The 23,976-nt window shown below is 36.5% G+C and overlaps 1 protein-coding gene across 19 annotated transcripts in view; it reads left to right on the top strand.

The window, feature by feature from the left end:
* Positions 1-23,976, top strand: part of MAGI2 (membrane associated guanylate kinase, WW and PDZ domain containing 2) — a 722,252-nt gene that overhangs the window by 495,368 nt on the left and 202,908 nt on the right. For all 19 annotated transcript variants that reach the window (XM_064656377.1, XM_064656395.1, XM_064656389.1 and 16 more), the window contains one exon: positions 1,302-1,381. In XM_064656377.1, coding sequence (XP_064512447.1) covers positions 1,302-1,381 — 80 coding nt within the window. The remainder of the gene's footprint in view (positions 1-1,301; positions 1,382-23,976) is intronic.

Here is a 23,976-nt window from a genome sequence, read left to right as displayed (position 1 = left end):
CAAAATGTGGAGGAAGCTTTAACATGGTGACAATAATGTTGAGAAGTAGGCACTATCTATAGGCACTATCTATAGGCACTATTTTTAGAGAGAGAGAGAGAAACTGAGGCAGAGGAAAATTTATCTGCCATGGAAGGCAAGGTGGGAGAAGGAACTGGTTCTATGCATTTAATTTTCCCTAGAGGAAGCAGTGGTATTTGGATCACACGGACTGGATCAGTAACTCACCAACTACCAATTGCATCCTAATCCACTTTTTGCCAGGTCCCCGTTTTGTACACCTTATACTAATGTTTATAAGAGAAGTCGTAAGCACACTTTAAAATGACACAGCAAATTAATAATAAACTAAATAATTCAGAACTGTATGGAACAAGCTTCCTCCTAGGATGTATAAGATAAATAAAACATGGGTTAGAAGTGTCTCTGAATGATGGTATTGTAGGAAAGGCATCTCGAAAAATCAAGGAATAATGATCACATCCTTTTCTGGTTTATAGTCTTCCTTTCTTAATATATTTACAATATGTGGCTCCAAATTTAATTGCTTATGAGCAAGGTACAAATTGAAAGTATCTGGTTTTAAGTCTCATTAGCTGTACTAAGTATCAATTCATTTGGCAAAATAATCTCCCAGAAAACAATTTGTGCCAGTTGAACGCTATTTGATGGCTGATTTCTCAAAGATCTATTCTGAGTAGAGAAAGGAGCCACATGATTCATTCAGCTTGTGCATATCTATTTTATCTCTATAGAAGGATTATATATGGAGAGATAAAGGTTTGTTAAACAAAGTATCATTAATCACCCTGTCCGGAAATGTAGACTTTGCAGGAGCATGCTGTAATTTGCATCACTTTTGCTATGCCTTGTCAGTGCTGCTGGTGAGAAATAACAAACCTGTATTTATGAAAAGGACAGATTTAAGATGAAAATAATTCTGTCCGAAAACTGTGAGAATGGTACAGAATCCTGTCGCCTGCACTCGTTCAACGGGAGAACACTGTATTTGTAATAAATTCCTTTTGCTCTGGATGAGTTCTGCATTTTCAATGAGGTTAACTTGGCAACATTCTAGTTGATTTTAATAAAAATAGCTGCTTTGAGGACAGGGAGCTGAGGTTGCCAAATTTACAGCTGCCTTGCACAATTACTCTTACACCTCCTTCAGGGCTACTTAGAACCAGTAAGCAAATTAAGTGTATCGATTGCAATTTTGTTGGACTAACCCTTTTTTCTTAAGGAATAAACTTGATTCCTTTCAGTATGTGTCTGCTCAGAGTGATCTCTTTTCTTTTCAGCCATAATACAAAGACAACATCATGGCTGGATCCACGACTTGCGAAAAAGGCTAAACCTCCAGAAGAGTGCAAAGAAAATGGTAGGTGATTAAGTTTTCCTTGCTGCTCAGAGGGGATTTGCCTTTGTGTGTGTCTCTCTCTTTCAGTTCTTACAAAAATCAGGCATTTGGGGGAATGATGAAAGGTGTTTAATTGCTGCTTTGGTTAGAAGCCATAAGTGATACCAGTTCTCAGTGTGCCATGTGTTTCTGCTTTTTATTCCCCTTTCTGATGCTATCCAAAGCTGAGGATCACAAGTGTGTTTTCTGCCTGTTGTGTGTGTGACTCCGGGACTGACCCTCTCCCTCATCTCCTACAGAGAACTTTGGTCTGCAGAACAGAATCCCTTTTCAGATTCTGAGCTTTTAATCTACAGGCGATTCAATGCATAAGGGAAACTAGCAGCACCGTGGGAATATGAATATTGTTTGATTTGTATTTAAAGGTACAGTGCTATGCTATTTAGTAGCCAATTTAAAAAAATAATGTCTGATAAAACAGGGTGTGGGAGGGAGAAAAGAGATCAGTGTCTGTCAGAGTTCAAGGCTGGATTTGGGGGGTACCGCATTCTTAATGCTTTAAAATTTAAAAGCATATGTACTGTTGAGGATGCTTAAAGGAGCTGTAGCTGTTGTGCAGGAGAGATGACTATGTTGACAGATTCAGAGATATGAAATAATACAAATCATATCAAACTATCTTTGCATTCGGTATAATTTCTAATTTTTGTCTGGTAAAGTTTATCAGTAATCAAAATCATTTAATAAAGTAAAAATAAAAATGTGTTGCAATAGGTCTTTTTCTGATAAGGATTTTTTTTATTGTTTTATAGTTCCACGTTAGTTCAATTAGTCAGTTAAGAAGTAATGATTTCTAAAGACTGCTACTTATTTTATTGTTGTGAGATACAGAGTATTAAATACATGCATGCTATGTGCATTAATTCAAAGCATTTAGAATATCTTAAGTGTATTAGTAGTTTTTCAGGTACTGCATCTGATTTATTTTAAATTTTCCAAAATATATGTGTTTGGTTAATGTAAATACTATTAATAGAAAGAAAACTCAGGGCTGATAAAGAGGTCACTGAGGAGTCGCTGACTGTATGAATTTGCAGGGTCAGTGCTTTGGTAAAAAATATTCCTAGGGTTTTTTTATAAATAGCTTCCTTTTCAAAGATTGCTGTATTCAAAAAATCCCTTCTTTATTTCAGCAGCAATTCTGACGTTCTCCTCTGACATCAGAAATTATATGTCTGAATGATTTTGTGATGCTTATTCTAGCACTGACAACACTAGCTCCCAGAGTAAATTCTACAGTGAATATAATAGAAGTATGGTACAGAAACAAAACAAGGGCACAGGAGTTTTGCTTTCTAAATCTCTCATGTTACTTATATGAAGCTATATTTTAGCCTGCTCCTTAAGAAATACTAGTGGGAAAGACAGGAAAAAAATCCACCAATATCTATGCAGTAACATATCAGAGATACTTGGAGTATGTGTTGCTTTTTTTTCTTTTTTTTCTTTTTCTATTAGCTGTTGTATACTGAGATCACAACAAGCACTGAAATGTCAAAAAAAAGTACCAAATTATCTGAAACAATTTAAAATTAAGATTGGTGCATTAAAGAAGCAGCATTATTTTATAGTTATTTGACTACTGAATTATTGAATTACTATAGTATGCTGGGTCATGTTCTTTTAAGATTGCTCAGCTCATTAATGCAAAGTACTTGGAGTGATGCATAAAAGACTTTAGGGAGAGATTTGCTATTCTTACAGCAATTGTTCTTGTAACATACTCTCTTTTCTAAGGTTCTTGTGTTGTTTGAAAGTGTCGTTTGTCTTTTTTTTTAATATAATACCTGCAGAAGAGAAAGTTCTTAAAAATCACTGATATGCTTTAAAATGACTTTGCCTTGCCATGGAGGTCCAACATCAGGGACTTTCCTATAGCACATGGGGATTTGGAATTTTTGTTTAGATTTAATCTCATTCAAGAATTAATTTCAGCTATGGCTTGGTAGTTGTTTTATGCCAAATAGCTTTTCTGTTACATTTTGTGATTTTGTGATTTATTCTGGCAGATATTACTCAGAGATACAAAATTTTAGAAAGACATCGGTGTTTAGATAGGAAGTGATACTTACCTTGCTGCTTTATCGCTGTCTGACTAACCTGTGCTTTTCATTGACATTCATTTTGTCACATCTGAAATTTGTATTAATTCTCTGAGATACATTATGACGTCCTTATCACCTACCAGATTCTGATACCAGGTTTTCGTTGTGAACAACTCAACTTCTGTGTTCTCCTTTCAATGCAAATCCTGCCAAATCCTCCTTCTTCATTCTGCCACCAGCGTGCAGCTTCCACACCAGACAGTGTCCACACAATGTACAATATCTGAGTCCTGATGCTCTGAGCTAGTGATGTTGAGGGCCCCCTCTGCTCCAGGCATTTTCTGTCTTCCACTTTCAGCTCTTCAGTGCTCCTTTGCCAAATATGATTTCTTCATTATCTCTGGCTTCTGTATTTGCAAATCCCAGTGCTTGCTCATTTCCCTTTGCAAAATCTGAATCAACCTTCCAGCACATCCCTCCTCTTGAAAAATTTTCACATGCCTTTGCCAAGAGATTGACAAGCTCTACCAAGTGAAGCTTTCTTTACTTCCATGCTGTGGACTCTTTCTCTTTTCCTTTAATGACACCCACTGCTCTAAATCCTTTTGTAGGTCAGGAGGTTTTAAGGCTGATCTTTTTTTCTGTCTCTCTCGTGGAACTTATGTGTGATTTTCAGCAAATTACTTTGACTTTTGCTCCGTCAGATCTACTCAAATGGCAGGTCTTTGAAGCAAGAACTGCCTCTTACGTTTGTATGGTGCCAATCTGAATTTCATAATATAATAAGCAGAAATAGCTAACAATTCTTCAAAACTAGATGCAATTTTTTACCCATTTCTGATGTCCTCCAGAAAATCTTGATGTTAATAAAAATAATTGTGTTTTCTCTGCTGAAAATATGAATTAAATATTTGTTTTTTTCTGAATTGAAATACTTCTTTTAAATGATTATTTTTTTTCCACATCAAAATTAGTTAACCAATTTTTCTGTGTAGAGTACTACAGAAGTTATAGTTCTGCCCCTTCTGTTTCTGTGAGCTAGATTCACTGGTTGCTAAATTTTCTATAAAGTCATATAACCCAGCAGGCTCACAGGATTTGCATGATTACGGGTATATTATGTGAGTGGTCTTCCAACAGAGTGTGTTCTTTGGGAGAGAATATGGAAAAGAATGACAAGTCCCATAAGGTAGTAAGAAATGTAGTTTAATATTGAAAGGCAGTTCAGCTGTAATGACATGAAATATCACAGGTTTTAGGAAGTTCATTTTTTGTTAAGAAATGTAGCGATCAATTTTTTCAAATTCTCTAATTCATTTAAGGGAACTTTCATCCTGGAAAAAATTTCAAAATTTTCTTCGATATCCAATTTGGAGATTAAACAGCTGTTGAAATTTCCTGCGATCGGATATGTCAAATTTCACTTATTTCCTTACTAGAGATTTTACTAATTTCATTACTAATCTGTCCCAAGCAGTAGTTTCCATCACTCTTAACCCTCCCTTTTTTTTAATGTTGGCCTCCTTTCTCCTATCTCCTAGTTTTCAAATACAAGTAGGCCTACAACTATAAATAAAACTTTGATTTCACCTAGTGTTCATCTGTCATCTGTCTTTCCATCTCCTCTACACCCACCAACTTGACTGCAAAATATAGATGTTTATGTAGGGTGAACCAAGTTGCCTGTGTACTTCATTGACTGTGAATGTCAGCTCTGCTTTGACAATTAGAGGTCACAGACACCTGATTCACATGTAAACACTGGTATGTAGACAGACTGCTGCATTTAGGTGTCTTCATCTGGAACTGAACCCCATCCTCCCATCACATTTTGTCAGGTTATGCTTTTCCCTCTTCCTGTAGTCATAGGCAATACCTTCTGATGCATTCACTGCATCAGTTGGTCATCTGTTTCTTCACTATGCTGTAGTAAGACATATCAACCATTTATATTTTTGTTTTATAGATGGCCATAGGCATGCTGGTTTTGTGTGTAAAGCATTACTTATTGATTCCCTGACATATATTTTCACTGGAAACCAAGTAGTGAACTTTTATCTTATATGGATACTGTTTGTGTTTTCTGATGCCTGCTAATGACAACTTGTAGCAGATGAGCACTTTTCTGTGAATAGGTTTTTATTTGATTGTAGCAGCCTTGAGTTTGAAAACAAATCTTTCAGCAGTCCAGGGTACAAGGGGGTGTGGGACTTTTTCGTTTATTGGGATGTATTCATATCAGAGATTTACATGTGAAACTTGGGCAGAACACTTCTATACATAGCCAGAAGAGGAAGTGGAATGAAGAGCAAGTGCCCTCCATTGTGTGAAAAAAGCACTAGCAAGACATCTTACAACTCCAGAGCAAGTCCATGTCTCTGTTGAAGGAAGGATCCCAATATGAACTGGGAGAGAAGGCTAGTTTTTGGGTTTCATCTAGTGCCATGTGACCCTGAGCACTGTGACTCTCAACATGGTATTCTGCTTATTGCTTCTGACAATTTTTTCTCTCGATGACTTGTAGAAAGCTTTTTCTTCTTTTTTCTCTCTGCAAACCAGATTAGCCTATGCAGGCTAGAAAGTAGCTGCTGAGGTTAGGGTATCTGTTGAAGATATATTTATCTTGCAATATATTTATCTTTGAGATACCTGTATCTCAGCTAAGTTTAGTTAAAAACTAACAGTAGACTCAGATTTTCACAGAGGAGAATGGTAAACAGTCAAACAGTACAAACCCATGAAGTTCATTTCCCCAGGAAATCAAAGTAGAAATAAATATCATCTTCAAAAAAGTAGTTTTTTATTCTTGATGAAAACAAGGACTCCTAAAATTATACAAGTCATGACTGATATCTAATGCTATGTGCGAGTTACATTGTGTGTTAAATAGTACCATTTGTTCCACTATAGTTAAGAGTTTACCAGCATTACTATTTTAAACCTTGTTTCCAGGGAATTATATTTGCTGTTGGAAATATGTTGAGGAGAGTCTCTTTTTCAGACTTAGTACCCACGTAGCTTAATTCTTTTCTTCAAATGCTAGAATATTTTTGGTTATTAAATAGGTCACCATATGAAATAATACTTTTTATATAGAGTGAGACATGCCTGTATACAAAGAGGTCATTACTTATTTTATTAGCAGTTTGTATGTGCATTTTTTCAAGAAAGCTGTCCCAGAGAATTTTAGCTTAGTGCTAATTTATAACACAACTAAGCCAGAAATAAATAAGGACCACAGAAGAGTCTGTCTCTAACACAGTTTCCAGCCTATGGCAGCCATGGAATTCATAAAAATTTAGTTGGTCTGTGTTATATTTCGTTATTCCTGTTGGCATCAGTTAATAAAAAACAGCTGCTGACCACACTGAAAAAAACCCTTTCTACCTATCCACCTGTCCATCTCATGTGAAATTTCAGAAATACTTTAAATGGGTTTAACTCTTCTTCACTGAGGCAATTTGTAGGCTGACTCTAAACCTTAGTTAATATTTTCCATGAAAAATATGGAATCATTTTGTCTCAATATGGACATATTGTGTGATTTCAAATGGGAGGGGAAGCATCGTGCACAATCACGATGGGCACAAGGGTGGCCGAGGAGTAGGACTGTCTCTGTGAAGGGACAAGGAAACAATTTCCCATCACAGCTGATGTGGGCCCCTAACCAGATACTTACTGCAACAGCTGATATTTGGAGTCCCAGTACCTTAAAGGGAATCCAGATCCTTGTGTTGGGAATTTATTCGTGGGTAGGATATCAAGTAAAAAACAGCAAGCCAAAAAGCCTGCACAGTCAAGAGGGAGATCACTGAAGACAGAAAAGAGGAGAGGTTAATCACAAGCTTGCATCTTGAATTTTTATCTGTTCCAGAGCTTAACAAAATATTCAAGGCTCTGAATTATTGCATCCACCTAAGAGCCAGACTTTGTCATCCTCTGTATCCTCTATTGAGGACCAGTCCTCATTATATGTGTTTCTCAAAAAAATGGGGGGGGGGCCTATTTGTTTTATTTTAAAGCAAAAGGTTCTGCATTACAGCCTGGAAAAAATACCATCCTGCAGGTGAGAAAAAAGTTTTGAGTATGTTCCTCTGCCAGGTGGGGTACAGAATATAATGTCAGATTAATCAATCCAGAGAGAAAAAGTGGAGAGCAACTCCAGAGAGCATCATAGAGCATGACACTGTCCCTTGACATTTTAAACCATCTCTTCTGGGATGGTTTGAGTTCTTGTGCCAAGGACTGTTGTTTTGGGTTTTTTCCCAAGGGCAAATAAGCAGTGCTTACAGAGTTCAGCTGAGAGTGCCAGGCACACAGGAATAATTTTGCTGCAAACTTTGATACTGCTCTGCAAGCGCTCTTCAATTCAGACATCAAACCCCTTCCTGTTCCAGGCCTGAGTCACTTCTGAGTAGGGACTGCCCATCACGCACTCTTGCCTGGTGGCTTTGTGATAGGAACAAATGACAAGGAATTAGGAAATGGATTGACAGACTACCAAATTCATTTGCAGTTTTGACTTAAATCCAGGTGTTTCCAGATGATAAGAATATTGCACCTTTAAACCAGAGAGTTTTTACTTATAACTCCCTTTTGCAGATTATTAACACCATTTTAAGTAGTATTTAATAAGTTTTGTAATGGAGCTGGCTTTACTTGTAATAATATTGATCACAATTAATTTTTTTTCTGGTTTTTTTTGACATATTGAACATAGTTTTCTCAGCTTCCATTTTCAATTTCGGGTTAATTAAACTGTAACAAAATATCTTGAACTGTTATGACCTTTGGAAGGGCATTTCATGCTGGCAACACCATCTGGGCACTAATTGACCAAAAAAACCTTCCATGCCAAACTCACAATAATAATAATAAAAATAAGAAAGGGGTCACCTCATTAGAGTTTCTTCCTGGGAAGAAGACATTTCTCTGGGCAGCCTGGTTCGGTGACACATTTTAGAAGAGGAAGTTTTAGAAGTTTTAGAAGAAATAAGTTTTTAGACAAAATAGCTGTCCACATGAACATACCTTGGCTGTCTATGCCCTGGGCAACCTCCTGGTGTCTCCCTGGGGGAACTCTAGCAGATAGTGCTTCCTTGGATCACACTTATCAGTGTAAGAGATTAGTCCTTTAAACCGTAATGGACTAATAAGTATTACTTTGCTTTCAGAACCATTACAGTTTCTCACAGTCTCAGCCATAGAAATCCCTGTAGAGCTCTAACCTTAATCTTAAATAGACTCCGTAATTGCAAGGACAAGAAGGAATAGAAGTATAGGAAAAAAATTCCGATTTCCCCAATAATTCAGCTAGGATTTGGCTCTGTTGCACTCACTGCTCCCACTGCTCACCCAGACTCTGCATTTAAGGTGGAGATGCCCAGGATGCAGAGGCATCCCACAGCTCCTTGCTGTCACAGCTCACAGCCTGCAAGGATCCCTTCCTCTGGAGGTATTGTCAGCTCATAATAACTCTTTCAGCAACCTGAGTATTTTAAAGGTTGCTAAATGCAGGCTGAGGAAATTACTAACTTGTCCCATGGTCTTCGATGAGGCAAATCACAGGCTTCCATTCTAATTAGTTCATGATATTGTGAAAACAAATCACTTCAAGTTTCAGTTTTATAGAAGAGGGTCATGTGAACATACCTTTCATATGTCTATGAAACTTATTTGCTTGTAAAATGCACTGAGATTCTCAGTTGAAAAAGGTCTTAGAGATAGTAACTATTTTTTGGTTAATGGCCCTTTCCACTCTATTATAACCTGTGTAACAAATGCCCACTGTAATGAATGCAGCATGTTCATTAGTCATATAAGATATACTGAATAATACATTTTAAAACAGCAATAAAGGTTGACTATTATTTAATAAAACTTTCTCAAAGTATAATTTAATTTCAGAATAAAATAAACACATTCACCAGTGCTGTACCCCAAAACAGAGCCAGCAAGCTGGAGCTAATGTGACAGTACAGTTTAAACTACACTGCAAAAGAAAGGTCATCCAAGGCTACATGACAACTACAGAATGGCTGAGTTCCTGCTGGAGCTGCTGAAGCTCCTCACATCCAGTTTCTGATAGCATCTCTTTTTCATTTTACTGCCAAGTTAACTGGCTAAGCTTAGGTAGTTTTCATCTGGAATGTGTAATGAAATTTAGAAAGGGAGGGAGAGAGGTTTTGTAAACTCATCAGGAGAAACAGGGCCAGAGTTTTAACAATTCACATCTTTAACAAGCTATAAATTGGATTCCACTCACCACTGAAGCAAGTAGCAAAATTCTTATTGAGTGCACAAGGTTGATTTTTGCCACTAAAATGCAAGCATTGTGTAATATAAGAATAGAGGTGGCCTGAAATATTCCTACAAGGACCATTGAAAGGAATGGTCCTACCTTTACACACAGAAAAGAATTCACAGCACCACCTTTTTCAAAGACCACACTCAAAGTCTTGATGCCAGTAAAGAACAAAAGATTGAAATTCCTTTAAAATATAGTTTAATCATAGGTAGAAATCAGCACACATGATTTTCAATCCTGTTCTCTCTCTAGCTTTAATCCTTCAACCCTTGACTTGGCAATGATGCAATATATTTAACTAAGGGGGTTTGTGGGATTATGTTCATGACAATATGTCCAGTTACGTTCATTTTTATTATTTCTCCTCCCTCTGACTTTTTTATGAAAGCTGTTGTTTTTAACAGTGATAATTAATGAAAAAGGAATGTCAATCTTCACCTTTTAAAAAATTATTCTCCATAATCACCTCATTTTGAATTTCATCCAGAAGGTCAGCAATTTCATCAAATTTGTAAGTTAAAAAACAATTTGGTGCTCTTTGTTGGAAAATTTGCCTTCTTGCAGAGGCCTGTTGAGTATTTCCTGGCAATTATCTCGAAGTCAGTTGCTGACAGATAAGAACTATGATGACTTGCTAAAATCTCTAATAACACTTGTTATTTTTCAGGTGTTTTTAAAGGCAAAATATTTGTCATTTTTTCCCAACATTCTTAGATTACTCTTAGGTTACAATGCAATACAATTACAGAGAAGTGAAGATGAATCCAAACTTTTCTGTACCTTTAGCAGTTGAGCGTCACAAACACAGTTACCTCAGGGTTTTGTCTTAATATTAACTGAATTCTTTATACTTATAACTTCCATTTTCTTTTTATTTTTGCAATATGCTTTTAAAAAGGTCTGATATTTTCTTTTTGTGACACCTGGGCTTTGATTTTAGCCTAAAATTCAGAGAGATGGAGTCCTTGTTAAATAGAACTGGAAAATCCTGTCTGAGAAGAAGTATCCTATATTTAAGATTTGACAGATAATGCAGCACTTTAAAAAGACTCTGTCTTTCATGACTAATACCCTTCCAGACCCAGTGGCAGATAATCACTGTTTGTGGGACAGGAAGAAAAAAAAGTCTTGGTAACATTTAAAGATTTTGAGAAGTGTATCTGCCTGAGTGGGAGGAAAGCAGAGGCACTTGATATGTGGATTTCTATTGCAGAACCATTGGGAAGGGAGGAACTGCATTTTCAGAATTCATGGTAGAAGACTTTGGAATAAGATAAGTGGTTATAAAAGGTGGAAAGTATAAAAAGCAGAGATGTGGAGAACATGTTGTTGGCTATATAAAAAGAGTTTTGGATTTGTGATGCCTTTAAACATTAGAATTATTTCAGCACAGCAAGGTGAAGAGGGAAAAATATCTCTAGATCTGAGGAAGTCCTGCACCTGATAAAGATAGGAAAAAAGGAATGGTGAGATAAACAGGCAGGATTGTGGAATCCAGACAGGAAATGTTAGAATTTGTTTCTTTTAAACATCAGACCTTTATAAGTAATTACACTGAACAGAATGCAGTATAATGTTTCATCAAAATAATAATTTCTGATTACACATTCTGGTGAAATGTTGGATTTTTGTTGTCTACCCAATTGTAAAAATCAAAAGGCCATAGAAATGCAGAGTGATTCCAGATGAATGTAGTCACTTGGTATAAACAAACAGAAATGAGCCTTACTCATATATCAATATGTGCATATTTCTGTAGCCGTGCAGGCCAGATTCTTGTAGCTCCTGAGACTGGGAGGCTGCCCAGGGATCTTCCCTGTATGACGATGGAACACCCAGTTCTTCCATTGAATCCTCTTCCTTCTGATGTATGAAAAAGGGGGGAAAAGTCATATGAGAGGGGAAAAAGTCATATCTTAGTATCAAAACTGTTAACAATAGTGAGAACTAGCAACTTTATCTGGGAAATTATTTAGTCTAGATAACATCTCACTATTGATAAGCTACACCTTTCCTGTACTGGCACTGCAGTGATAACATGGCTCTGCTTCACTCCAGAGGTAACTGAGAAGCTACAGCTTCTTTTGACTGCATAGTTAAATGTACTGGACATTGGGCTTTGTTTCAGTGTACTTTTGCTCAAATAGACTTTGGAAAATATGAAAAATATTTTAGTTTTAGAAATTTTTATTTCATCTTTCAGCTCTGACACCTCCATGAAAGACATGAGTTGCTTTGTCCAAAAGTTTTCCTGTTTTGGAAGGAGAGAACAGAGTTCAAGGGAGGGATTTATCTTTTTAAACTGCCTTTTTTCCCCTTACAATCACAGCTGGATTTCCATTATCTATTTTTTTCTTAAGTAGTCCATGATTTTTCCTTTTTACAAGAAAAATTTTTGCTTAGAGAATTGTAGTTTACCTTCTGTATAACAGAACACTTACTTGAGGAAGCAAGGTTTTTCCTTACAGAGGAGCACAATTCTGCATTTTTTACTCCTTTAACAAAATTTCAGTGACCCCAGTTTTCTTATGACAGAAATAGAAACATTCAATCCATATCTGAAATCCCTGTTCCTTCTATTCAAAAAAGCATCCAGAATAGTTGTATATCACTTTCATAATTAAACACTTCTAGAAATACTACACCATTCATTATGGTCATGTGCTGAATCTGAAAGTGTCTGCCACTGCTCTTGCAAGATGGAGCTCGTGCTTTTCATACTAAGCAGTTTGCTCAACCACCAATTTATCTTCGACTTACACCATTTTCTCAGAAGTTTTCACCATTGCAAACAGGGTGAACAAAGTCAGATTTAGCTATTTTGGGACTGATACATTTTGTATACTCAGACGTTCACCTTTTGAGGGTTTCTTTCTGGAATTGATCCCCTCGTTTCCTCCACTGGACTGGAAGAATCATTTAGTATCTCTCTGGTTCAGCTGTGGAAGCGGGAAAGGTCTCCCATCATTGGTGGTTGGGAGGGCAGGTGATTTTGTAGACTTTTCAGTCCCATCACTTCTTTTTCAGTAGGTTTAGCAGAGACCATTAGGCTATTGCAAATTGTAGCTCCATTAGTATTCATTGAACTTGCTATTTTTTTTCTGGTGGTTCACTTTGTTCAAAGAGACAGTTATTTCCCTGTTTTTTACCTCTCAGTTCTCTGTGGTCACTTTCTGTGCCATTATATTTCTGCTTGGGCAATAGTCCCCACCACTGTGTGATTTATTTTGTTCTTTTCACAACTGAAGAATATACCTTTATTTGCAAGTTCTACATTAGTTGTACAAGACTGTACAGTGTTTCTCTGATGAGCACTGAAAAATGGTATGGAAAGACCTTAGATTGTATGTCTCCCCAGCTTTTAAAGACATGACATATAATATCTGTTTGCAGCTTTTAAAGTAATTTCAGCTTTCTGTGGTTTATCTCCTTCTTGTCTCTTTTTTTTCAAATCCTCGAAGGATTATATCACCTTTAGTTTCTCACCATCTTTCTGTTCTCATGCTACCCTATGATGTCTGATCTGGACATTTGCTGAGTAGTTTAGATTATTCATTAAATGTGGAGTTTAATTTTTCAGAAATTAAATGGTAGTTTTGACTTTTGTTGGTCTAGTGAAATTATCATGGAAAGTAGAACAATATTGCCTACTTGCTGCTTGCTACACTGATTCCTGGAATTTACACAGCAATTTTTTGTTTAAAAAATTCCCGATTGTAGCTGCAATATATCTATTAACATGTAAATTTCTATAAATAAAGCAAACAGGTAATGTTGGGTAGAAAAATATAGTCTTAGATCTATTTCAGTAAATGGTATTCCATTAAAATATTATTACTTCCAGCTTGAATTCTATTTTGTTTTGGTAGGTGAAATGGAATCTACAACATGGTTAAAACCAGTAGAATTTGGTCTAGCAAGGAGTAAAAGCAAATAATCCTGTAAGAAATATAGGTGTGAGGTTAAGGAACATTTGCCTTAGTAAGAAACAGAAGAATTTATTCTATCTGCACTATCACTAGGTAGGCAAAAGAATAAATTGTTACGGATAAAAAACATTAATAAACACACTATAATCTCTTACTTAAGCATTGGTAAGATTATAAGTGACACTACTACAAGAGAAGGGGACAGCTAGCTAATCCTGTTGTTGCTGATTTTTTAGGTTAATTTTGAAAGAGCCCTACAGATTTATTATGTGTTTAAAGAAGCCCAAATAAAGTCTCAGTTAGTGAAAGGTGATAGGGGACTTTTTCAAAACCCACTGAATGGCTTCTGTTGAAATCCACTGAAGAGCATAGGATTAGGTGGAAAGACATGACATCTATAAGAAGGAGGATTTGCCTTTTTATCAGTGTAAGCTCCCATCATTGATTGACTTGAAGGGTTCCCTATGCAGATGAGGAGTGTGCTTTTTGAGATTTTGTTTATGCAACACCAAATATTGTAATTATGTCTTACCGAATATTCTTTCCAGAGAGAACAATGTTATTCTGGTGGCAGTGCAGTCCCCATTTAAATTTTGTGTGCACACAGTGTTTATTCTGGATTGTTTATGCCGTTGTGATACATTTTCCTTCTCTCACTTCTAATTGTTTTTGAATTACTGTAGCAGCAGTCAGTGACAATTAATGACTGATAAGCAAATTGCATGAGTGCTGGCCTTCTTCTCATGATTACCGGGACACTTAGAAAATCAAAATTAATGCCACCAATCCCCCCCCTCCTTGGATACTTGGGGCAGTAGTGAGGGTGTGCTCATCTCATGTCCCATTGACCTGATCTGGCTGTTTCTACCATTCTGATCACCATAACTTCTGAGCCGACGGTTCTGTGTGTTGCTCTTCTGCTCTCCTTATGTATGCAGATCTCCCACTGATGTTGCTGTAGGGACCTATGTAAGAAAAGAGGAATATCGATATTCATTAGTATCATGTGCAACTGAGAGGAGATGTTTGAACTGGGAATATTGCCCTTCAGCTTCTGCTGTTGTACATTGCCTTTCACGTGACTCAATGCCCATCAGCTGAGATTTTGTACAGACTTGAATTTGAAGTTGAAATAGTGCCACTGTGGATTTGATCCTTCTGAAAACTGAGTCCCAGCTTATATTTTTTAAACATTATGTGTAACCAAATGCCGGTTCAGCTTTGCATATATTCATACGCACAGAATTTTGCAACACCAAGCAAAGCAAGATAAGCTCTAAACTGGTTGAAAGAATTGTGGATTTCTTCTTGAGTTTCTCCTTCTGTGTAATGTATTCCCAACACTGTAAATCTTTGAGTTTAATGCCAAAGATGTATTTTCTCCGCAAATTTTAAACATTGCCTTTGGGAATTGCTCATCAAAGCAGTTGAACTAAAAGGATAACTGCGTTCAGGTGTTTCTAGGCTGCATAGTTCATACAATGTGGATTTTTGTCATGCTGTGATGAGAGTCCCTGATGACAGATAAGAAATTTCTTGCTATTGTTAAAATTAAAATCATGTATGGCTACCTCAGCTTGAGTTTTACAGAATGTTGTTCCTGTGATGGGCTTGATCATAGCTTAAAGTTGTGTTTTTCTTTGTAAAGTGCTTTGACATAATTTTTTTTTCTTGGAAGATAAGGGAAGAGAACTCCTTTGAACCTTCAGCACCAGAACAATGCTCTAGGATTGTCTAAAAGCAACTCTATAAATTGCAGTTCTTTCAAGCATATTCAATGTTGGTATTTTTCATGGACTGGATGAACTGGGAAAGTATAGTCCTACAAAAACTTTTATTATGTAACTGGGTTATGAACTGTAGAAGTCTTTTTGGTCTAAATTTATGTGTGATATTTGACCAGAAAAAATAGATATCCTTAATTTGAAAGCGGCTTTTATTCCTGGATAAATGAAACATGGTTTTCTTTCTATTTTAGCAACTTTCCAAGTTGTTTTTAAAAATAATGCATTATTAAGTGAATTAGGGTTATTTTTTTTTTACATTAGCATGTTAGAATTGAATTAGAAACAATTCTGGATCTTTTTATTGTGATTCGGTAGCTGAAGGAAAGTTGGATCTTGTGCTGAATAAAGATAAATTCCTATTTTGTACATAATGAGGATGCCATAGTAAGAGCATCATATCTGTTTTACTGGTTCAGAATAGCTCTCTGTCTTCCTGTGTCCTGTTTCTAAGTACTGCTTGGAGCAAATGGCTGAGGAAAGACTATGAGAAACAAAGCAGACATAATCTTGTCCATCTTGCACCTTCCTACTTCTTATAGAATCTCTGAGCTGGCAGTGGTCTAAGGATCATTGTGCTCTAACTGTCCTTTATAAATGAGTCTAATTCCTTTTTAGGGCCATTTAACCTTTTCCAGCCTCTGGGAAGGGTTTCATATACCATTATCATATCCATTTATGTGATATTTTTCCAGGAGGAGAATCCTACTCCACAAAATCTCCCATTGGCAAACTAGGTTTTTCACATCTCTGATGACATTTCCTGTTCCCCCCTGCACCTCTGTGGGTTCTGCTACCTGCTTTTTGGGTTCAATGACCAGAACTACACACAGTACTTGGAACGTGATTGCACTGTTGATGGCATAATGGTGTTTCGTGTTTTAGCATCCCTGAGATTGCTAACATTCTGTTTGCTTTTTGAATACCCCTGGGCTTAAGCTGGTATCTTGAAGATCTTTTCCCAAAGTGGTGATAATTACTTTAGAGCCCATCATTACCTATGTGTGTGTGTATGCACAGTTAGCATTATTTTTCCCTTTGTGCATTTCTTTGCATTTATGGAGATTAAAAGTAATCATCTATTTTAACACACAGTATTATGAGATTGTTCTTCAAGTTCTCACAAGGAGTCTTAATGTGATTATCTAGAATAAGCTTTCAGAGTCTTTCATCAATATCTCAGAATCAGGAAAGTGACTTCAGAATTACAAGATCTTGAGAAGGAATGTATGACAATTTTTATTTACCTTGTTTTTGCTTGATCCCTTAAGATAATTATTTGCATAATTTTATCCACCAGTAAAATGGAGTAAAACCATGCTAGAAAAGCCATAAAGAGAGTTAATACAATCATCTTGTTTCTGAAATGAAGGCTTTAGGAATGCATGGTAACAGCAGCTCAGTTTAAATAGACGAATTTAATTACTCCACAGAAATTAAACCAGCTGGACCAGCTTACCAATGGAAAAGTGGGATATTGAAATCCAGAGCTAGACATGGACTCTCTGTATCTGTAGACCCTTCAAAGGATGTTTCGGCTCACCCTTACCTTTTATGCTAAATCAGGTGGATTTTCCTTCTGACAATCTAGTCCTCCCAGGCATGTAAATGGAGTCACTGGGGATTGACCCTGAATGAGAGTGACATGGAGGTCTTTGAAGTAGGTTAGATGCTTCCCACTTCAGTCTTGGCAAGCTCCAGGAAAAGCCTTCTCCTTTATAGTCCTGAGGCATCTAACCAGGGTGGGGGATTGACAGAGAAATTTATTTAGTGTGGGATCTCTGGCAAAATTGGCCTGACAAAGCAACAACAGCCATCACCTTCCTTTTCTTTTGCAAGACACAATAAGCCTTTCACACTTGTCCTTTATCTCCATTGCCCTGCAACTTCTGTTGATGCTACGCTCCTGAAGAGCTCTGTAGGAGGTGGACAACAGCCAGATTCACTAGGCAAAAGGCTTCAGGCTTCACTTTGTTGCTTTGAGTATCTTTTCTAGAATCTACTAGGTGTTTTGTTCTTAAAAGGCAGTATGGTTATTCTGTGACAGAGCCCTGAGTCAGGACTGTGTCTGATTAAGCACTACAAGCAAAGGGGAAATTTTGGTGGTTTTATCTATATATACACATACACACACAAAATTTTTAATTTTAAAAAGTTTTCCTGGGTATTATCTATTCGTCTGAGAACTCTGAAGAACTTGATTGAAAAGATAAAAAACTGGGGCTAAATTTAAACTAACTTCATCCAAATTTGGAAATGTGAAGCATGAATATTGTAGTAATATTAAAAATGTTAAATTGTTCTTCAAGATTAAGCAGTTTAAGAATTACAGGAAATAAATCTTGTAGCTTTATAAGATTTTGCTACTGTGTTATATCTCCTAAGTAACATTAAGCAACATTGAGAAATGGAAAAAGAAAAATAAAAAGAAAACTTTGCATTAAAGGAACTTCATGAGAAATAATGCTAATGTTTAATTGCAACTTGGTGACCCAGTACGTGGTTTATTTTGGCTTTTTAGGAGTATAAAATACCCAGAAATTCAGATTCATTTGTGATCTACAAGCATCACAGTTTAGTGAAACTCTCCTATAGCTTGGTAAACTGCAGGACACTGCATCTGGGAGTTTCTGAATAATTTATCTGAAGTAATGAGTATCATCATGTGATGCTGTATCAAAGCAACTGCTCAAGTGAATGCCAGCTGGGTACAGCCGTTGTATATCAAATAGTCGCTTGAGTTGTCTCTCTGGAAAAATTAGAGAACATAATGAGCAAAATTAGAAAACCTGGGGAGCAGCCTCCATGGATACCTATTAGCAAGAAGTAATTTGATTAGTGTGAAATCTGTAAAAGTTCATTATTTACAAAGTTTACAAGTGTTACAAGAGAAATATATGTCTACACACATGTATTTATACAATATGGACATAAAAATAAATAAAGTATGAGTACTAGATGGACTTATTTTTCTATATCAGCTTTATGAAACACTAATAGGGTATTTATTTGCTCAGAATCTAAAAAGGACTCATTTCATGCCCAACAGAAGCTTTTGGGTTGAGTTTCCCAGAAGGCTTCATATAGTCTCAGTATAAGTAAATGCTTCAAACGCAAGATCCAGGAGAGGCTGACGAAACAGATTTGCTAAGGGAAGATACACAGCTCTGTTAAGTATTAGATTGATACGTGAGGTACGTGTATTGAAAGTGTCATTTGTGCCCACTCTTCCTGATGTTGACCAGGAATACAGAGACATGACATGCAGAACTGAGAGGACAGACCTGCAGAATTTTCAGCGGAGTCAATGGATGCTGCAGCTGGTCTGCATCTCTCAGAGTCAAGCCCTGCTCTTTATATTATAACTGCTTTTACTATCCTGTCTCCTAGTAAATCTAATATCAGAATGGTTTAATAGTGAAGTTATTTATGACACCTTTTGGATCCACAGCTTTAGGTCACAAAACCAATTTGATAATCTATTTGTGTCAATGGCTTTTGTAGCTATGGCTAATTGGTTTTTTTCTGAGAGACATGAGAGAAATACTGCTTCATGAGGTTGTCATTAGCCTGGGAAAAAAGAGACCATTGATTTGAGGCATGAATAGAATGGCTTGTAAGCCAAATTACTAGTTGGGGATTCCCAAATGGCTGAGGGCACAGCCTGTCTGATCCTACCAAAACTCTGCATTGCAGTGGGGAACTCTCTAAACGAAGCATTATCTTGTGATGTTGACCTTAAATCAAGACTTGTTTGAAGGAAATAAACCAGAAGGCTTTTATTTTCAATAACAAATTTGAAATGCACTAACTCAAATATGATCCAACCCCCAAAAAAAGATCTATGGCAGTTCACAGTGACAGACATATTTCTTTGACATATTTAGGTATGTTTCTTTAGTGTATGAATGCAAGGAAAATACTCTTCTATAGTACATGAAATGTGAATTATTGCAGCGTTATTCTATTATATGGAAATTTGAAAGTGGAGGACTGCATAACAATTCTCAAATATTACATAAACCAATGACACTCTTAAATTGTAAAAATAACCAGAAAAAAAATTATGCACATCGAGACAATGGGTTTGTTTCTTTTCCTTCAAAGATATAAGAATATTCTTTTCAAATTATAGTGCCCTTTGAGAGACATTAGGAATGACAAAGTGGAATCTTTAGTTATCCAAATTCAAAGACCTGCTCATATCTTATTTAAAGTCAGCCTGCTAAAAACATAAAATAAACATTAAATGCATATTGGAATGGTCTTATAATTTATTGAATTTTGCTAGCTAATATCTTTCTAAAGGAAAAAATATTAGTAAATTCTCTGACCTTAATGTGAAATGGTCCATTCCACATATATGTGTGGAACAGTACTTTATCAGCACATCAGCTTGTTTACAATTTTATGAAGAAAGGCTTAAAAAAAATTATAAAAGCAATTTACAATATTTACAAGCTGAATGAAGCATTTTATTATTTTCTGTCTTTTTCTTTGTATGTCACAAAGGTTAACTGAGCCAAAATGAAAAAGAGAAAACTGATCTCTTTTAAAAATCTAATTTGACCTATAGATTTTGGACTATTATAGGAACACAGATATTTGTAGTGAAGCCCAAAGTACTGAGATTTAAAAAAATGTCATATTTTTAATTATTCCAGTTAAATTGCTAAATCTGTGATGAGAAAACAGAGCTTTCATTTAGCCTTGTGAATCTTATTCATTAACCCTTTAAGAGAGCTTACATCACCTAGCCATGAGTAGCACATTCTGGCACCAAAATCTTCACTGAAATCTTCAAATTGATTTGCCAAGTTACTAGTTAGCATAGATGGACAAAGCTTAATAACACATTTTGAGAAAATGCTTTTACAGGAGCTTCAAACATACTGTCTTAAGAACCAGAAAGTGCAGTTCTAATTTCCATTTTGTGGAAGGTGAGATTTGTAAGTGGTTTTGCAATGCCTCTGTCAGAGCCCACTGTCTATTCTGCACAGAACTGCTGTGGTGGTTGCTGTTTGAGGAGCTTTTGCCTGTTTTGTTTTTCTCTGTATCCCAAGTACTACCCCTTTTGCCTGTAAATTGGATTCTGAGGATTCACTGATTCCCACTCTTTCCCCTGGCAAGGGAAGGCAAAACAAAGATCCAACATAGTCTACTGAGTACTGGAATTATTAGTGTTAAATGCTCTGTCATTACTGGGCTTAAAATTGAGTTATTTGTTATCACTTTGAATGCCATTCTGGAGTTCCACTACAGTTAGCACTGCACTGCTTTCATTATAAAATCAATTTCCTGGAGATGCCTATCTCCATTGGTTTAATATATACCACATTGAAAGTTGGCATAGAGGTGCTGGTGCTCTTCCAAGGTAGAAGTGCTGACTACTGAAGAGGAGGTGTAGTTAAAATAGGAAAAAGCAATAGATTTCCCATGTTTCAGACTGGCTGTGTTCTCCAAGCCTAAAGGACACATCTCAGCTGTTTTTGTACTTAAAAGTAAGTCCCCGTTTGCATTTCAGTGATGTGGGGAGCAGCTCCCATTCCATCTTGGCTGTCTTTTGAGAAGTACCTCCTGATTAATCCCAGCCATCCTTTTTCTCTCACCTCTCAGTTGTCCTTCAGTGGGTATTTTCATAAGGATGCACTCTAGATTCCATCTTCAGTAACCTTCACTACTCCCATACTGAGGACGTGGAAAAGCAGAGCTCCTTTTGGTATTGTTGGTCTGGGCTGCCTTGCTCAAGAGGGACTCATGTTTCCCTGAAGTGATCTGTCATTGTGAGTTCTCAGTGCACTGTAGAAGGGGGATGCTGTGCCCAGCTCTGAACATCCAGGTTTGAGTGCTGCCAGCACAAACACACAGAATAGAGCAGGCTCAGCTGCCCTGTGCTCAATACCAGGTCACCTGTATCCTGCAGATTTCAGACTAGGAAATCCCCACAGTAAGTGAGAACGTAAAATTTATTCAACGTGGAGAAGTTTATAGCTCCCTTTGCTTACGCTCTGGCAATGTCACTGCAATCACAAGGTTACAGGAACAACAAGGGCACTACATCATGCTATTAATGTCTAGTTTGGGGCTGTTTTAAGAGGATTTTGCAGCTTTAAGAGTTTTATGTGCCTACGGATACTCTTAGTCGTGGATTTATTAGGATATTTTTTCTCTTTAAGTATTATTAGATACATCTTCAGAAGTGGGGTTTAAACCTGTCTTTTTTGAGGTAATTTAATGAGTATACCCAACTTTTCTTCCTTAAGACTAGAAGGCTACTTCAACTCTTAAACTGTTTATTATCCTCATAACCTTACTTTACCTCATTTCTATTTATCCTACTTCCTTTTCCACCTCTCTTTCCCTCCCCATCCTTTAAGTGATCTTAGGAGATGCTAAAGATGTCAGACTGATAGCTCTGCAGATATGGACTTTCTCTGTATCAAACTTTAAAGATGTTGTTAATTCAGGAGTAAGCAATGTCAGTCCTATATCACAGATTATCTGTCATGGACTTTACCCAGGCCCCTGTTTAGAGAAGGAAAATCTATACACCATGTTCTTTATCTTCCTCAGTGGTGACTGCTGAAATATTTGCAGATTGACCACTAATGATGAATTAGTATGTAACAGGTATATGCTAATCTGCATCATGTCATTGTGTCCAAAGCTCCGTGTTTGATGGCATTTGGGCTGTTAACCAGTTACAATCGTGCTTATTTTGTATTTGCACCACATAATATCCCAGATAAACACACTATAAATATGTCACTAAAAGCACAAAACTGAATGCCACAAATTCTGAGCTAATTAGAAAAATCTTAGACAGAATGAGAAAGAAACTGTGATTTTTATATATATATAATTTATTAAATTCTGCTCTAATTCCCTCTTTTTATAACAATTTAACCTTTATATACTTTTTGCTGTGTGTCATAAGCCATGCCTATTTTCTCCTGCGTTTTTCCTTTTTAGTAATTTCTATTTGCTTCCTTGATGTTTCTTTTATTGGTTAAACTCCTCTTTCTGCCTGTGTGTCTTTTAATTAGGCCTTTGCCCATCATCCCTCTTTCTTTGGAGTTTATCCAAACTCTAAGTCCCTAATTCTGTAGCCAGCCTTTGTGTTTCTGCAGGCAGGTGCCACTGCCCAGTCACATACCAGTGAGGTAAAGGGAATTGCAGATGTCATTGCTCTGCCTTTTGTACTTTTGTCTCTATGGAAATTGTTCTGTTCTCTCAGTGATTACTTTTCCCCCTAGATCCTGGTTGGTTTTTTTTCTCATCATGTTCTTCAGACAAAGGATGTCTTCACTACACAGATAGCTGTAAAATCCTTCTGTAGGCAAGGAGGCTGCATGTTCACAGTGTTGGACATGTCAAGTCAACTTCCACTCAATGGACCAAAGGAAAACCTGAAAGGTGATTTTAGTTCTGCTGGCTTCCTGTTCTATCATTTCAAGAAAATGTTTTGGGTTTAGGTTTTGTAAATCTAACAAAAACTTTACCATTGTTTATCAGGATACATACTCTAATTTCAGGATTATCACCCTCCAAGAGAAGAAAACCTATGGTCTAGTCTTGCTCTTGTTCTATCAATAGATATATTAATGCACTGGTATATGAAGATTATCCTTATCAGTTCCTTTTATTTGTTTAAAATGCCTTTTTGAAATCATCACTATTAAAAAGGACATATCATCTTAAAAGTTTTAAATATCAGTTCAGAAATCCACCAACTTTTTAGAATCTACTGTTCAGGCACTGAAGGCAAAAATAAAAGCTATCTGCTGCAGAACAGTATTATTATATAAAATTAATAATATAAATATAAATTTAGTGTTTGGCAATTGGCAACAGACAGTCACCTCTTTGACTATTATGTAATGACACGACCAAATGTTAAACATTTTCTGTTATGATGCTGATAATCAATACAGTAATATTTGTGTAAATTTGCTATGTAATCTAAGGTGGATGGGGAAGTTATGTCTGTATTATATTCTTGCTTTATTTTTTTTTTGCATTGATTTGATTCTGCAAGCACCATAGTCTTTTACTGGGCAGATTTACTCTGCTATCTAGTCCTAAACTCTAGCTAGTTCTAACCATCTAGTCCTACCTTAAGCTCATGTGTATCAGCAATTTGAAGTCTCTTACATGAACTTCCTCACAGCCCAAGGAACAGTCTGAACCCACACATGCTTCTGTGATTGCAATTCCAAAATACACCTCATGACTATTGTCAGACAGAGACTTTTGGTGGACTTAGCAGTAGAAAGCAGCGCCAAAATCTTTTTAGTACTACAAATAGATTCACTATTCAGCAATTTCAACCTTGTGATTGTCACTTACTTTTGGGCTACTCATTAAATGATCAGCTTTCAATCACCTCCTCTCAGCTGAGAACACGAACTGCAAATTTAGTTGAAGATAAAAACAAGTTAGTTTTATATTTTGGCACTGAAATTTGACTTTAAGTGCTTGCACAGCCATT

The sequence above is a fragment of the Pseudopipra pipra genome, chromosome 5 (genome assembly GCF_036250125.1).
Source record: "Pseudopipra pipra isolate bDixPip1 chromosome 5, bDixPip1.hap1, whole genome shotgun sequence".
Taxonomy (NCBI): Eukaryota; Metazoa; Chordata; class Aves; order Passeriformes; family Pipridae; genus Pseudopipra; species Pseudopipra pipra.
Note: the sequence above shows the minus strand (reverse complement) of the source record. Positions and strands in the feature narration are given on the sequence as shown.